Source organism: Mixophyes fleayi, chromosome 4, assembly GCF_038048845.1.
Source record: "Mixophyes fleayi isolate aMixFle1 chromosome 4, aMixFle1.hap1, whole genome shotgun sequence".
Lineage (NCBI taxonomy): Eukaryota > Metazoa > Chordata > Amphibia > Anura > Limnodynastidae > Mixophyes > Mixophyes fleayi.
This window is the reverse complement of record NC_134405.1, coordinates 191936383-191952990: the sequence shown is the minus strand read 5'-3', so window position 1 is coordinate 191952990 and position 16608 is coordinate 191936383. Positions and strand designations below refer to the sequence as shown.

General features: G+C 42.6%; 1 protein-coding gene across 3 annotated transcripts in view; it reads right to left on the bottom strand.

The window, feature by feature from the left end:
* The window catches only part of IMMP2L (inner mitochondrial membrane peptidase subunit 2), a 906113-nt gene that overhangs the window by 290102 nt on the left and 599403 nt on the right, over positions 1-16608 (bottom strand). For all 3 annotated transcript variants that reach the window (XM_075209029.1, XM_075209028.1, XM_075209030.1), the window contains exon 4: positions 13893-13958. In XM_075209029.1, coding sequence (XP_075065130.1) covers positions 13893-13958 — 66 coding nt within the window. The remainder of the gene's footprint in view (positions 1-13892; positions 13959-16608) is intronic.

Sequence of the window (16608 nt, the reverse complement as noted above, 5' to 3'; positions counted from 1 at the left end):
GTGAGACCCGGGAATTACACGGGTTGCACCATTCATACTGCAGGCGAGCGGGGTCCAACACGGGAATTACCCCTCGCAAAATCCCGGGTCTAAGTCCTGGGATTTTAGACCCAGGATTTTGTGGTTGGACTATTCATACTGCACCAAGACCCGGGTTTTTCAGCGTGCCTCTGCAAAAACCCGGGTTTTTGGTGCAGTATGAATGGGGTATAAGATTTGCAGAGAGTTTCAGAGGGGATATAACCTGTTGTCAGGAAGTTAAATTAGTTACCTATTTGAGTCCCTACTCCATGTTCCCTCATATAACCCCATGGTAGCAGTGCCCCCCAGATAGGGTGAAGGAGAAATGTATTTTTCAGTGCAAGCTGAAACTTGCCTTTCAGCAGGTAGTTTGATCATTTCTGGGCTGTTTTGTTAGATCAATTTCTGGGTACAGATCTCTGGTAGATGCCAACTCAAAGTATCTAACATGGATTTTTGATGAGTGCAGTCACATAGGAATCTAACATACTACCTAAATCACTAAACAAAGATAGCAATTCAATTTCTAATCAAGGTCCCAGTTGTGCAATGTCAAGTCTTTATCCAGTACGTGTATATCATACCCTAGTACAAATTACAAGAAATAATGCATGATGTTATTTTATGTGAAACATAGCCAAGTGTACTTCTTTTGTGATTTCCTTCTGTAATGTTTGTTTTCCAACATTATTTCAAAATCAATGAAATAGCCTGAAAATATGAATATATTAGAAAAAAAAGCCCCACCAAAGGATTTTTTTTTTATTTGTCTGCATGCAACATAACAGGGAATAGTGTGTGCCTGTCAATAACCACACAACAGCTTTTCTAATTTAACTAACCTTTAGTTCAAGAAGAAAAACATCTACTGTTAATAATGATTCAGCAAATTTGAGGTACATTTGACTTCATTAGCAGCATTTACATGCAAAAATTGCTCAGTCAAACCCCTTATGGGAATAAAGATCTCGTCGTATATGTTTATCAGATGAACTGCTTTAAGATGAACAGTGGATAGTTATTAAATAAATCATATGGCTAAATCTAAATTAATTACATTAATATTCTATATTACTTATATGACATGTAAGGGAGGAGTGTATAGAAAGTAGAGATGGGCGGGCTCGGTTCCCCGAGAACCGAACCCGACCAAACTTTACCTATCCTGCTTGGCTCTGTACTCTCGCGCCAATTCGGATTTGAAATTGAGGCAAAGCGTCATTGTGACGTCGTCGGATCTCGGAGCTCGGTTCTCATGGTATTTGAAATCCATAAATACCTGCCTCCACAGCAATTCTAGCAGCATTATCTATTTAATATTTTGCACTACAAGTGCTTTGGGCTCGTTAAAATGGATTTAAAGCAGTCCACATATGAGCAGGATCAGCAAGCAGGTGCTGGCACCAGTCCTGATGGTAGTGTTCCCAGTACATCATCTGGTAAAGCCTATGTAAAAGTACACAGTCTTTTTAAATCAGGCAAAAAAACACACCCCCAAAAAAATATTACCTTGTTGAAGTGAAAAAGAAGTGTAACTGAGGAAAATTTAACTGGCGATAACATTTTTTTGCCAACATGCCATTCTACACACGCAGTGGCAAAGAAAGAATGAGGCCTTCGCCTTTCTCTATCAGTGCCAGATCAAAAAATGTTACTGAGCCTTCTTCTTGTACGGTAACTCGTGACCAAGCAAGACCAAGGAATTTGCAGTCCAAAAGTGGTGCACAACTACTGTTACGCGTGAAAGCCGAGCTGCAAGAAAACAGTAAGGCATTAGAGGAAAATATATGCTCAGAATCAGAAATGACAACAATCCCTGTGGAGAGTCCATCCACCAGTGGTATGTGTAATCGTGAGCATTCTGTTAGTGTAAAGAAGGGCCCTTTCAGCATTTCTGCTGATGTGTGCCTGAACAGCCCGAGTGTAGCCGGTGATACACAAATTGAGGATGCCACTTTGGAATTGGAAGAGGATGAGGGGGAGATTTGTGTAGGCAACGAGGGCGCTAATGAGGATGTTGATGAGGATGAGGTTGTTTGTGTAAGTCCTGCACCAGTGGCAGCAGTTCTGGCACGTGACAAGATAAAGGCCATTTTCATGCCTGGACATAAAACAAAAAAATCCACTTCTTATGTGTGGAATTATTTCTACCCAAATCCAGACAACAGTTTTATGCCATTTGTAGTGTATGCCAAGCCACAGTCAGTCGAGGGAGGGACCTTAACCATCTTGGAACCTCATCTATGTTACGCCATTTGATGACAGTTCATGGCAAAGTGTTGGGAAAAGCTGAAAGTTCTTCCAAAAAAATTACAAGCACTCCATCATCAGCTAGGACCCGTCGGTCACCGACATCCCGACGGCTACAAAATACACCCACAACACCATCCTCATCAATATCCTCAGTAGCGCTCGGAGTTAGCCCTGCATCCCACTTAGTAAGGCTGGATGACTCCTGTACTATAATTGATTCCTCTGAAGAAAGCATTAGCCCCACTGCTGCTGCTGTTGCTGCTGCTGGGGGTGAATCTTCATCCCAGAAGAAGGCCAAGAAAAAGAGCAGTCCTACATTACAACAATTAACTGTGAAACAATCATTTGCTAGGGGAAGCAAATATGACAGCAGTCACAGCCAGCCGCCAAACGAATCACAGACGCCATGGCTACCATGTTAGTTTTAGATCTGCGTCCAATATCCACAACAAACGCAGCTGGTTTTTCACAGTTAATTGAGGTTTTGTGTCCGCATTACAAAATTCCATTGCAACACCATTTTTCCCGTAAAGCTATTCCACAACTATACGAAAAAGTGTGTAAAAATGTAGAGATTGCGCTGAAAAATGCCATTCTGCCCACTGTCCACTTAACCACAGATATGTGGACAAGTGGAAGTGGCCAAACCAAAGACTATATGACTGTGACAGGCCACTGGGTTGGTCATTCGCCTTCACCAGCAGGAACAGCAGCAGCATGTACACCACTACGTAACATTTGTCACAGACAGGCCACTCTTTGTATCACCAGCTTCACTAACAGGCATACAGCTGACAATTTGTTATGAAAACTAAGAGATGTGATTGATACATGGCTTATACAACTTGGACTCAGCCCAGGATATGTCATTTCTGATAACACCAAAAATATAGTGCGACCATTACAGCTGGGTGAATTCCATCACATTCCCTGTTTTGCTCAAACCATCAACTTTGTGGTGCAGAGCTTCCTAAGAAATAATTGTGAGGTGCAGGAGATGCTTTCTGTGGCCCATAAAATTTCAGAGCATTTCAGGCATTCTGCCACAGCATGTAGAAGATTGCAGCAGCTCCAACAACAGGTGGTGTTAACTAGGTGGAATTCCACCCTGTACATGCTTCAGAGGATGGAAGAACAGTGCAAAGCCATTCAAGCGTATTGCACAAGCCATGACATTGGGAAAGGAGGGGGGATGTATTTCACTCTTGCAAAGTGGGGAATCCTTTCAGTGCTGAGCAAGGTGCTGAAACCATTTGAAGTTTTGACATGTGAAGTGAGTTTAGATTCTGCTAGTTTGAGCCAAGTCATTCCTTTAATTAGACTATTGGAAAAACAGCTTGAGAATCTGAAGGAGGAGATGAAAGAAAGCAATTCCGCAAAGTATGTTGGCCTTGTAGATCAAGTACTTAATTCGCTTCACAATGATCCTCGAGTCATTAAAATCTTGAACTCAGGTCACTATGTTTTGGCCACTGTGCTTGATCCAAGGTTTAAGACCTACATTGAGTCTTTGCTTCAAAATGAGCGAGATGTGAACTTTTGCAAGGAGCTATTGCTCAGCAAGTTGTCCGCTGTACTGGGCCTTGGCTTCACGACGTGTCCTCCTTCAGTTTCTCAAGCAGCTGCTGCTCGTAAAAAATTACATTTTCAAAAGCTAAGCAGGGAAGACACAGGGGGCAGACCAGAACAGTTTAACATCTGGGCTGGTTTGAAAGATTTTTCAAAAAAAATGTGTGACCTTGCCCTTAACTCCATCCAATACGAGTATTAACATGCAAACGATGGTGGAGGATTATTTTCAAGAGGTAATTGATATGGAAATGTCAGACAGTCCCTTTCCTTACTGGGACGAAAAGCAGGCCATTTGGAAACCCATGTACAAACTTGCTTTGCAATACCTAAGCTGCCCACCCTCCAGTGTGTACTCTGAACGAGTGTTCAGCACAGCCAGGAACCTAGTCAGTGATCGCCACTAGGAGGTTACTTCCAAAAAATGTGGAGAAAATGATGTTCATAAAAATGAACTACATCTTCCATGAGGAAGGCTTTCACCATCAAAGACATCCAAGCACTGACAGTTCTCTAATGGCAGATTTAAGCGAAGATTAATTGATAGTTTATGATGATGATGTACACACTGATGAGGGTGAGGATGATGCTGAAGATGATGACGATAACATCTTTTTAAAACTTTCTATATAAGTGTAGGGTGTAATCTACCCCCAAATAGAAAAGGGACTTGGGTCATTTCTATATCACGTACAGTCTTGAAAGGCTGCTGTTTTGTCAATTTCACGATAAGGGTAGGGTGTCTACACAGTGTCACGAGCCGCGGCGGTACTCACAGCCGCCGCGGCTCGCATCCTGTCGGTCCCAGCTTCCCGGCCGTCGCTATGACGACCGGGACGTCACTTCCTTCCAGCTCCCGACCGTTGCCAAGGCAACGGCCGGGCAGCGTCGCTGCAGCCAGGCGCGCCTGCGCATTAGGGGCTAATAGTTAGATTCAGCCTGTGGCTGAATGGGCAGTCTTTAGCCTGCAGGTGTGAGATTCAGGGCTAGCCCTGATTGGCCTTTTAGTATCTGGCAATTAGTCTGCAACTGTGGCTCTGTTTGTGATTGGCTCTTGGCTGCATTTAAGGCAATGAGGGCTGATGCCTCATTGCCGGTTATAGCGTTCTGTCCTCAGTCCTGCTGCCTGCTTGTGCTATCCATTTAGGTTCCTGTTACCTTAGATTTGACCACCCGTGTTTGACCCCTGCTTGTTATTGGACCTTTGACCCTTCTCTTCTGACCTTGACCTTTTGCCTGGAATTCGGATTTCGCTTCTCTGCCTGTGAGTTTGACCCTTTTGCTTGCCCTTGGATATTGCTTCTGTGCCTGTGACCTTTGGACCTTGGATTTCTCTTATACTACAGTCCACCAATCACTCCACCTTTGGGAAACTCCTTTAAGTCAGTATACTCTACTCGACCCTCAGTCGGCCCGCAGCCCAGTCTGTCCCCACCACTAGGGGCTCCAGCGAACACCTGGCCTTCTGAGTAGTTCCTGAGTTTCACTATACTGACTTGGGAGTTCCTAACATTATAACCGGCCAGGAAGATTGGTATCGTACGGCCATGGACGGAGAGGAGTCGAATCTGTCCCCAGCCCAGATTCTGGCTAACCAGATACAGGCGGTTTCTCAAGTGGTGCAGGCTCTATCCCAGCGCCTGGCAGTCCAAGAAGAGGCTTCCAGAGGCCGGCAGCCCCAGCAAGTTCCCGCTAGTGACACACCGGAGCCTAAGATGAATTTGCCTGACCGATTCTCTGGAAGCAGGCCAGCTTTCCGTAATTTCAAAGAGAGCTGCAAGTTGTACTTTCGTCTGAAACCACGTTCCTCTGGTTCCGAACAACAGAGGGTAGGGATCATCATCTCATTACTCCAGGGCGACCCTCAGTCTTGGGCCTTCTCCTTGCCTTCCACAAGTCCAGCCTTACAGTCTGTGGATGCCTTTTTTCAAGCGTTGGGGTTATTATACTATGACCCGGACAGGGTAGCCTCAGCTGAGGCTCATCTCCGTACGCTAAGGCAGGGACGTCGCTCAGCGGAAGAGTATTGTGCGGAGTTTCGGCGATGGTCCACGGATAGCGCTTGGAACGACCCCGCATTGCGAAGTCAATTCCGCTTAGGACTTACCGAGCAAATTAAGGACTCCTTAGCCCAGTATCCGATATCCGATATCCGACACGCTGGAGAACTTGATGCAACTTGTCATAAAAATTGATCGTCGGATCAGAGAGAGGAAGGCTGAACGGGAGTCCTCTGTTCCAATGGACGTTTTCACTAACTCCAACAACACTCTGCCCGATTCCTCTGAACCCATGCAATTGGGCGCTTACCGCCTGCCTCCGGAGGAGCGCTCCAGAAGACGCTCACTAGGCCTGTGTATGTATTGTGGTCAGACAGGCCACTTAGTTTGCTCATGTCCCAATAAACCGGGAAACTCCAAAGCCTAAGTGCAGGTGAAGAGGTGCGCTTGGGTTTTCAGATGACCTCTTCAGAAAATTCTTTATTAGTCCCTGGACGTTTAACTTTCCGTGGGAGATCCATGGACCTGAAAGCTTTTCTTGACAGTGGTGCGGCTGGTAATTTCCTGGATATACATTTGGCTCAGACGCTTGATATTCCGAATATCAGGTTAGGATCAAGCATCACCACGTGTGGTTTGGATGGTAACCCCTTGCCTGGGGGACGGATTCTCGCTAGGACTCCAATGGTTCGGTTGACTGTAGGAGTTCTCCATACAGAGGAGCTCTCCTTCTATCTCATTAGTTGTCCCTCTGCTCCTTTGATGTTGGTGTATCCCTGGCTTCACAGTCACAATCCCCTTATCAACTGGAAAAGTGGAGAGATTACTCGTTGGAGTCCCGAGTGTTCCACGTCTTGCTTGACCCTGCCGCTTAGAATCTTACAGCCTAGTCCAGACTTGTTGCCGGTACCCTACCAGGACTTCTCTGATGTGTTCTGCAAAAGAAAAGCTGAGTCCATTCCACCTCATCGAGAGTATGACTGCGCCATTGATTTAGTCCCGGGTTCCAAGTTGCCCAAAGGGCGGTTATACTCCTTGTCCATTCCAGAGACTCAGGCCATGGAGCTATATGTGGAGGAAAACCTGAAAAAAGGATTCATACGTCCTTCTAAATCTCCCGTAGGCGCAGGTTGTTTCTTCGTGTCAAAAAAAGACGGCAGTCTTAGACCGTGCATCGATTTCCGTGGACTGAATAACACCACTATTAAGAATATGTATCCGTTACCATTGATTTCGGTGTTGTTTGATCAATTAAAATCTGCCACTATATTCTCGAAGATTGACCTCAGAGGGGCGTACAATCTTATTCGAATCAGGAAAGGGGATGAATGGAAGACTGCCTTCAATACCCAGTCGGGACATTATGAATATCTCGTGATGCCATTCGGGTTATGCAACGCCCCGGCGGTTTTCCAGGACCTGATCAACGACGTTTTACGAGAGTTCCTGGGTAAAACGGTAGTTGTGTATCTGGATGATATTTTAATCTACTCGGAGTCTTTACTTCAGCACCGTCAGCATGTTCGACAAGTTCTGCTGAAATTGCGGGAAAATCACCTTTATGCAAAAAGGGAAAAATGTGAATTTGAGGTGGGCACCGTGTCATTCCTGGGATATAGCATCTCCTCTACAGGATTCGCCATGGACCCTGCCAAAGTTCAAGCAATCCAGGATTGGGTCCTCCCGACTAATCTGAAGGCGATTCAGAGGTTCCTCGGATTCGCGAATTATTACCGTAGGTTTATTGACTCTTTTTCCTCATTAGTAGCTCCTATCACTGCTCTCACTCGGAAGGGAGCCAACCCAGCGAAGTGGCCTTCGGAGGCATTGGCGAGTTTCTCGGCACTCAAAGCCGCGTTCATTTCTGCTCCAGTGCTGAGACATCCGGATCCGGAACTTCCATTCATTGTAGAGGTGGACGCTTCTGACATCGGTGCTGGCGCTATCCTTTCTCAAAAAGACCCAAGGAGCAAAAAATTACATCCTTGTGCATTCTTTTCTAAAAAATTTCTAGCGGCTGAATGTAATTATGATGTCGGCAATCGTAAATTGTTGGCCATTAAGTTGGCACTGGAGGAATGGCGGCATTGGTTAGAGGGAGCTACCCATACCATCACCATCTTCACGGACCATAAAAACCTCCAATACATTCAGACCGCTAAAACTCTGAATCCTAGGCAGGCCCGCTGGGCCCTATTTTTCACCAGATTCAAATTCATTATTACATACCGTCCAGGTTCAAAAAATACTAAGGCCGATTCCTTGTCCCAAAGTTTTTTGGCCCATCATCCTCAGTCTCCGGAACCATTGTCTATTGTTCCTACAACTGCTGTTCATCTTGGTCTCACCCAGGACCTAGGAGCAACCATCCGGCGCTTCCAGAGAATCGCTCCAGTTCAGACACCGGTCAACAAATTATTTGTCCCCGTCCATTTAAGGAAATCTGTTCTCATTGAAGGCCACAACAACTGCTCTGCTGGCCATCCGGGAATCCGTAGGACTATTGAGGTTCTTTCTCGTTGGTTGTGGTGGCCCACCTTGTCAAACGATGTGGAGAATTATGTTCGGGCTTGTCCTGAGTGTGCTAAAAACAAGACCGATAGGAACCGTCCTTCTGGGCTATTGTTACCTTTGCCGGCACCGAGCAGACCTTGGACCCATCTGTCGATGGATTTCATTGTTGACCTACCAGTATCCGCAGGACATAACACCATCCTGGTAGTTGTCGATTGGTTCAGTAAGATGGCACATTTTATATCTTTGCCCAAGCTACCGGATGCCAGGACCCTGGCCACCTTGTTTTTGACGCATATTTTTCGTCTTCATGGGATTCCTGAAGATATAGTATCAGATCGAGGATCCCAGTTTATTGCCCGGTTTTGGAAAGCCTTTTGTAAATCCATCGGGATCTCTATCAGTCTGTCTTCAGCATATCATCCTCAGTCGAATGGACAGACAGAGAGGACGAACCAAGCTCTGGAACAGTTTTTGCGCATTTATGTGTCTAAATTTCACGACAATTGGTCCTCTCTCCTGCCCTGGGCAGAATTTGCGTACAATAATTCTTGCCATTCTACTATTCACACATAACCGTTTTTCTGCAACTTCGGGTTCCACCCAAAATCCAATTCATTTTCTACGACTGTTCCCTGTGGAGATTCCGGAACGCCCGCTTTTACGGCCAGGCTAAGGTCCATTTGGAAAAAGGTGCACGCTGCACTAGGTCAAGCTTCCCGAAATACCAAGATCTTCGCTGACCGTCACCGTAGACCCTGTTCATTGAAAGTGGGGGATCATGTTTGGTTATCCACACGGAACATCAAGTTGCGGCAACCTTGTAGGAAGCTGGGGCCCCGATACATCGGACAGTTTCCAATTGAGAGGAAAATTAATCCAGTGGCATTTAGATTGAAACTACCCACTTCCTTGAAAATACCTGCGACCTTTCATTGTTCACTTCTGAAGAAAGTCGCTGCTCCCAGCAAGTTTAATCCGTCCCTCTCTAACAGGCCCAGGCCCCTGATGGTGAACGGGGACCACGAATATGTTATTGAAAAAATCCTTGACTCAAGGAAGGTTCAAGGCCAAGTTCAATTCCTCGTACATTGGAAAGGTTATGGTCCTGAGGAGCGTTCTTGGATACCACAGAGGCGCCTTCACGCTGGGAGGCTCATCAAAGAGTTTTTTAGTAAGTTTCCCACGAAACCTGGATGTCGGGGTTCCTTAACCCCTCCTCAAGGGGGGGTACTGTCACGAGCCGCAGCGGTACTCACAGCGTCCCGGCCGTCGCTATGACGACCGGGACGTCACTTCCTTCCAGCTCCCGACCGTTGCCGCAGCGTCGCTGCAGCCAGGCGCGCCTGCGCATTAGGGGCTAATAGTTAGATTCAGCATGTGGCTGAATGGGCAGTCTTTAGCCTGCAGGTGTGAGATTCAGGGCTAGCCCTGATTGGCCTTTTAGTATCTGGCAATTAGTCTGCAACTGTGGCTCTGTTTGTGATTGACTCTTGGCTGCATTTAAGGCAATGAGGGCTGATGCCTCATTGCCGGTTATAGCGTTCTGTCCTCAGTCCTGCTGCCTGCTTGTGCTATCCATTTAGGTTCCTGTTACCTTAGATTTGATCACCCGTGTTTGACCCCTGCTTGTTATTGGACCTTTGACCCTTCTCTTCTGACCTTGACCTTTTGCCTGGAATTCGGATTTCGCTTCTCTGCCTGTGAGTTTGACCCTTTTGCTTGCCCTTGGATATTGCTTCTGTGCCTGTGACCTTTGGACCTTGGATTTCTCTTATACTACAGTCCACCAATCACTCCACCTTTGGGAAACTCCTTTAAGTCAGTATACGCTACTCGACCCTCAGTTGGCCCGCAGCCCAGTCTGTCCCCACCACTAGGGGCTCCAGCGAACACCTGGCCTTCTGAGTAGTTCCCGAGTTTCACTGTACTGACTTGGGAGTTCCTAACACACAGACAGACACCAAACTGCCTTTGTCCATTTCTATTTATATTCTACAGTCTTTAATGGCTGAATTTTTTCTATTTTACTACTAGTGGAGAGGGGGTCTGATACAGACAGAAACCAAACTGCCTTTGTCCATTTCTATTTCTATTCTACAGTCTATAACGGATGAATTGTTTTCTATTTTACTACTAGTGGAGAGGGGGTCTGATACAGACAGAAACCAAACTGCCTTTGTCCATTTCTTTTTATATTGTTCAGTCTATGCAGGCTGCTTTTTTTCTATCTAACTATAAGTGCAGGGGGGGGGTCATAGACAGCCACCAGACTACCTTTGTCCATTTCGTTTTATATTGTACAGTCTATGCAGGCCGTCTTCTTTTCTATTTAAGTACAAGTGGAGAGGGGGGGGGGGGGGCTGATGCAGACAGAAACCAAACTGCATTTGTCCATTTCTATTTATATTCTACAGTCTATAATCGCTGAATTGCTTTCTATTTTACTACTAGTGGAGATGGGGTCTGATACAGACAGAAACCAAACTGCCTTTGTCCATTTCTATTTTTATTGTACAGTCTATACCGGCTGTTTGTTTTCTATTTAACTACAAGTGCAGGGGGGGAGGGGCTAACACAGACTGACATCAAACTGCCTTTGTCCATTTCTATTTAACGTGCAGTCAATGCAGGCATATTTTTTCTATTTAACTACAAGTGGAGGGTGTAATATACACCCAAAGACGATGGCTACATTGCCAATAGTCAAAGATGGAGGGGAAGATAACCAGGTTTCTCTGTATAATTTGCAGGCATGTGTTAGAATTAAGGACGGCCTACCAGGGATTAAACTGTTTTTTTCATAATTTATTAGCTTTAGAATTACCTCACTTATCCAAGAAACAGGTGGAACACTAAATTAGGTTATTTTAGGCCCAAAAATTGTATATTTTACAAAAATAGTAAGCCAAAACCAAAACCAAAACACGCAGGGGCGGTTTTGCCAAAACCAAAACATGAAGGTAATCCAGATCCAAAACCAAAACCAAAACCAAAACACGGGGGTCAGTGACCATCTCTAATAGAAAGTAGCAATGTGCACATTATTCTGGTAACCATAACCTGTATTACCGTATGCTTTGGCAGTGCAGTCAACAATAACTCAGATTTTACAGGTAGAAAGAATCTATAATTATTTGAGATCCATGGCTTTTACTTTAATATTTGTAAAAAGGTGGGGACCAAATGTGTAGAAGGACTCAATGGTGGCACTATTGAGGTATTGTTTGGGACATATCAAGAAACATATCACTCTGTCGCTCACTCCATCAAGAAATATAGAAGAATCTGGTGAGGCTTTGCAACTAGAAAACTATTATTCAGAGATTTTAACAGGTTTATGTTGGCAGGGCCTAATATTGTAAGAGGATTGTGTTAGCTAATTGAAATGCATTCACTTTGTCTGGAATAAAGACAGTTTCATCATCAACATAGAAAGTGGTTCTTTACTGTAAGGGTAGTTTGGATAAGGAATTCGCTATAGAAAGAACTGGTGGTGGCCAATTTATTACTTGGATTTAAAAGTAGAGTGGATGCCTTTCTTACAAGAAATTCTTCAATAAGTTAATGAATAATTATTAAGGCAACTGTACCAGGGGATTAATGGAATTGCCATTTTGAAGAAAAATAAACTGTTTGGAGAATAAATTGGTAGATGCTTCACTTGGTTAATATTGTGCCTTCCTAGTCTAGATCAACACTACTACAACATATAACCATAGTTAATAAGCTTTTGTCTTTTATCAATATTGCTAACTATGTAGCTATAAAACTATATAGCATGCATTATCCAAATGGCCCAGCACATACAGTTTTCCGCATAAGGAACATTTTCATCATTTGCAGCACCATGCCTAAAATATACAAAATTGGATTTAAAATGTTGTATAGACTGTAAAGATCATACAGAAGGGGCAGCAAAAACACTGTAGCAATTAGATTGCTGAAACCTTTTGGAAAACCAGATATTTGGATAAATGGTGCCTAACAGTAACTATGATAAGTAAAATGATGGAAATAATTGGACAGTAACCTTATTATCTTCCTATTCTTAATATTAATGTAAATGTTAAGTTACAAATGTCTACAGCTATTCTTATTACAGTGGTTTACCTAGTGTCTGCAAAATTTGCTTGCAGAGTTCTCTATACAGTACAGTTCTAATTGTCTGACTTCTTTACCCCCTATCTTCCTGCCAGTCTTACAATAAATGGTTCAAGGGGTCTTTGAGGGAGGAGGTATAATGTAGTCGGAGGCATACCCAGGCCCAGATAGGACTGAAAACATTTAAAAGAGCATGCAAAGAGACAGCAGAGTCAAGACTGGGACTTTGGTCATAGCACTCACAATAGAATAACATATTACTATGTCTAGAATAGATTTTCCTGCATGCTTGGCACATTTAAGAAAATTGTAAACAACAACATCCCTTTACTATTCTATGTCATACAGATATCCAATCCTCCCACGCTTTCCAATTTGGGTACTCACTCCTAGCCATTTGCCCTCTGACCCATTGTGTACACACATTATTATTATTATTATTATTATTATTATTACAGTAGATTTGTAAGGCGCCACAGTGCTCTGCAGCGCCGTACATTAGGGAAGACAAGGACATACATAAAACAGGACATACGTAAAACAAGAACAGGCAAGGCAGACAAAATGAATGGAGACATGAAAACAAAGGGTATGGAGGACCCTGCTCATTAGAGAGCTTACATTCTAAAGGGAAGAGGTCACAGCTGAAACAAGAGGAGCGAGTGTGGCTGAGAGTGGAGATTGGGATAGTTGTGAGGATGCATTAGTACACATCAGCAGTTTTCCTAATTACCAATTTAGGTACAATCTTCAGCACTCTAATTGGTGAATAGAACTGTCTTAGATCACTGTACAATAGTCAGCCAGCACTAACCACCAATTTGAGTCTTAATGCTGGCTGTTATCCAAGTATCTGGCACTTTCATTCACAATGAGTCTGGCTGCTACTTGAGTCTTCAAAGATTCAGGGAGTCAGTTTCTGTACTGATCTGTACTTTCTCGTTACTGAAATTACTGAAACAATGGTGGGAGAATTGTCAGTTTATGTCTTCTGGTCTCAAGAAATCTAGGAGACAGGAGATTAAAATCTTAACGGCAACATTCAGGAGAAAATTACACAAACAATAAATATTTGTGTAATCTGCATGTTTCATACATATAATTTCTATATACCATCAGTACAGTTGAAGACATGCTTTGATGAAACATTTTTGGCCGTTTCCTTTGGCAAAATTATATAAAAAAAAACATCATCATCATTTATTTATATAGCGCCACTAATTACGCAGCGCTGTACAGAGAACTCATTCACATTAGTCCCTGCCCCATTGGAGCTTACAGCCTAAATTCCCTAATATAGACACACACATCTTGTGCCCCTTTTGCCCTTAGAGTAAGAAGCATGTATCTATCAAACAAACTGTACACTTAATGTGATATTATATGAAAAGCATAGTGAATAGCAGCATCTATCTCCGTCTTACAACTTACTTTACAATGTCTCCTTCCAGACCAATCACTCGCTTTATAATCTTCTGTTCTGGGTTCTTTGGAGACCTAAAAAAAAAATGGATATATGATCATGTAATCAAGGGTTAATGAAGCGTTGGCAAAAAATGAAGAAAAGCTCAATAAGGCAGACAATACTGAAATAGGTTCTTCAATCTTGTGTTGACATTGTATCAATCCAGTTTAGGTTTCTTAACATGATGCCAGATTATAATGAAGACAAATGTCAGACTTAATGCTATTATTATATACAGGATATGTATGTCACTTGATTACAGATTACAATATTATATTGAATAACAAGAATTCAATCGGATTACCTAATAGTTAAAAACTGAATAGGTACTAGAATTTCAGTACAATTTATGGGGGCACTGTGCTGCATCTATTTGCATAATGTTAGTTTCTGAATAGCTACGGCACTCTGCATTCATCTGATTCATCTGTTTCCAATAATACAGGGTCTAACAAGTCGCTAAAAAGACAATGCAAGTTATAAGGCAAGTGCAATAAAAAATAAAATGTTTAAAAGTTAGTTTGTATCACATTATTTGTATATAATATCATTGCTTGTACACTTGCCATAGATTGAGAAAAAACACACACACATGGGCTTGACAGGGAAACCTCAATCCAGTTGAAGCCTCCGTACCAGCCACACTCCCTTACATCTTTGGATTTAAGTACTAAACAAATATAACACATTGTAATTTTCAGTACATTATTCATCAAATACTGTGTTAAACTGAGAGGTTTTAAAAAGTTAATCTATTCATCTAAAGTACCCTGTTTAAATGTCATGTTCAAACATGCAAAAAAGAAACTACCACAATAACAACTGCAGCATCAACACCTAAAAAAATACATAAAAAAAAGGACACTGCAACACACTTATATAACATTTACTGCACATTCAGCACTTATGCTAAAGGTTTAGACAATCAGGAGTAAGAGACTAGTAGGCATCCTTTATAAAGCCCTCACTTCTACTAAACATTGCACCAGCAAAGTTTGGATTTGCTATTTTGGGGCTTCAAAGAGTCTTCCTTTGTTTGTCTAGTCATCGACCTCAGATTTGTTCCACACGACTCTGCCTTACCAATCGAATTCAGCTTTGCCCAAGGGCAGTTTAATCAAGAGGTTTAGGGATTGTAGCTGCTACAGACCTGGAGGTGAAGGGGGCTTGGCAATGCCGAGTGACCCAGATCAAGAGCCCCCAACTACCAAGGTCCGAACATTCCCTGGCTCTACAATCTACTATCCATATAGAGCTTTTGGAAAATCTAATGCTTCACAGAATTACAGGGAGATTATGAGCATTGGGTATAAATAAAGCTCTGTGGAGAGTGCTGAATCAGAACCTGCCCATCCCAATAAAGGAGCTATGTTTCATTTTCTAGAATAAGAAAAACTGATATATTGATGTATCACCACATCTACATTTCAAGTCAACTTTTTGAAGCTGTATTTATATTTAAAAATATAACTGCAGAAAATTAAGACAAAATAAAAAAAAATGTAATATCTCACACTGAGAGCACACCTAATCCAAAATAATAATACTATACTAATAAAGCGAATTTCAAGACATCCATGAAAACATTCTCTGTAGTAGACCTAGATCAAGTATTACCTTTGAGAGCTATTTGAAATCCATTCATAAGCATTGTCAGTTGATTAGCATGTATGCTATGTAACCTAATTACTGACCTCAGTGTTAATTCACACCCACTCAGCAATAACGGTAATGACCTTCAATGTGCATCATCTTAAATCAGAGTAGAGAATGTTCAATCACTGAATGGTCGCTTTTTGCCAATAATAATATCGTACATTTAAAACTTTGATTTATCAAAGTTGCTCCAGGGAACCTTTCCTATATAAATTATGCTCCTTCTAAAAGGCTTAATGTAGGATTAGGTAGAGTAATTTAATTAAAGTGTTAAATTAAAGATTTCCGGAATGAAGCTTTCACTCATTTAATGAACAGATTTCAGCAGTGAATGTCAAAGTAATGCTCGATAGGTGGGTATTTGTCAATTGGTCATGCTATGAATTTTTTCCTCTTTCGGTGTGTGTTTATATATGTTTATATATATATATATATATATATATATATATATATATATATACACACACATACACACACGCACACACACATATAGAGGAAGATATATAGACACACGTATAGAGGAATATATATATATATGTGTGTATGTGTGTGTGTGTGTGTGTGTGTGTGTGTGTGTGTGTGTGTGTGAATCTATATCTAGACAAGCAAAGTGAATAACGTTCTCGCTACAATGGCACCTGTCAATGGGTGGGATATATTAGGCAGCAAGGCACCTGAGGGGCCTGTTGTCCCAATTGACACAAGGCAGGATGGATCCATGTTGTTTACATCAAATTCTCAGCAGAAATTGAGATTCATCAGACCAAGCAAAGTTTTCTCCAATCTTCAACTGACCACTTTTGGTTAGCATGTGCACACTTTATCCTCAGTTTCCTGTTCTTAGCTGGCAAGAGTAGGACCTGGTTATGGTCTTCTGCTGTTGTAGACCATGCACTTCAAGGTTCCACGTGCTGTGTGTTTAGAGCTGCTCATCTGCACACCACTGATATAGGACATTGTTATTAGAGTTACTGTGACCTTCCTGTCAGCTTGAACCAGTTTGGTCATTCTGACCTCTCACTTTAA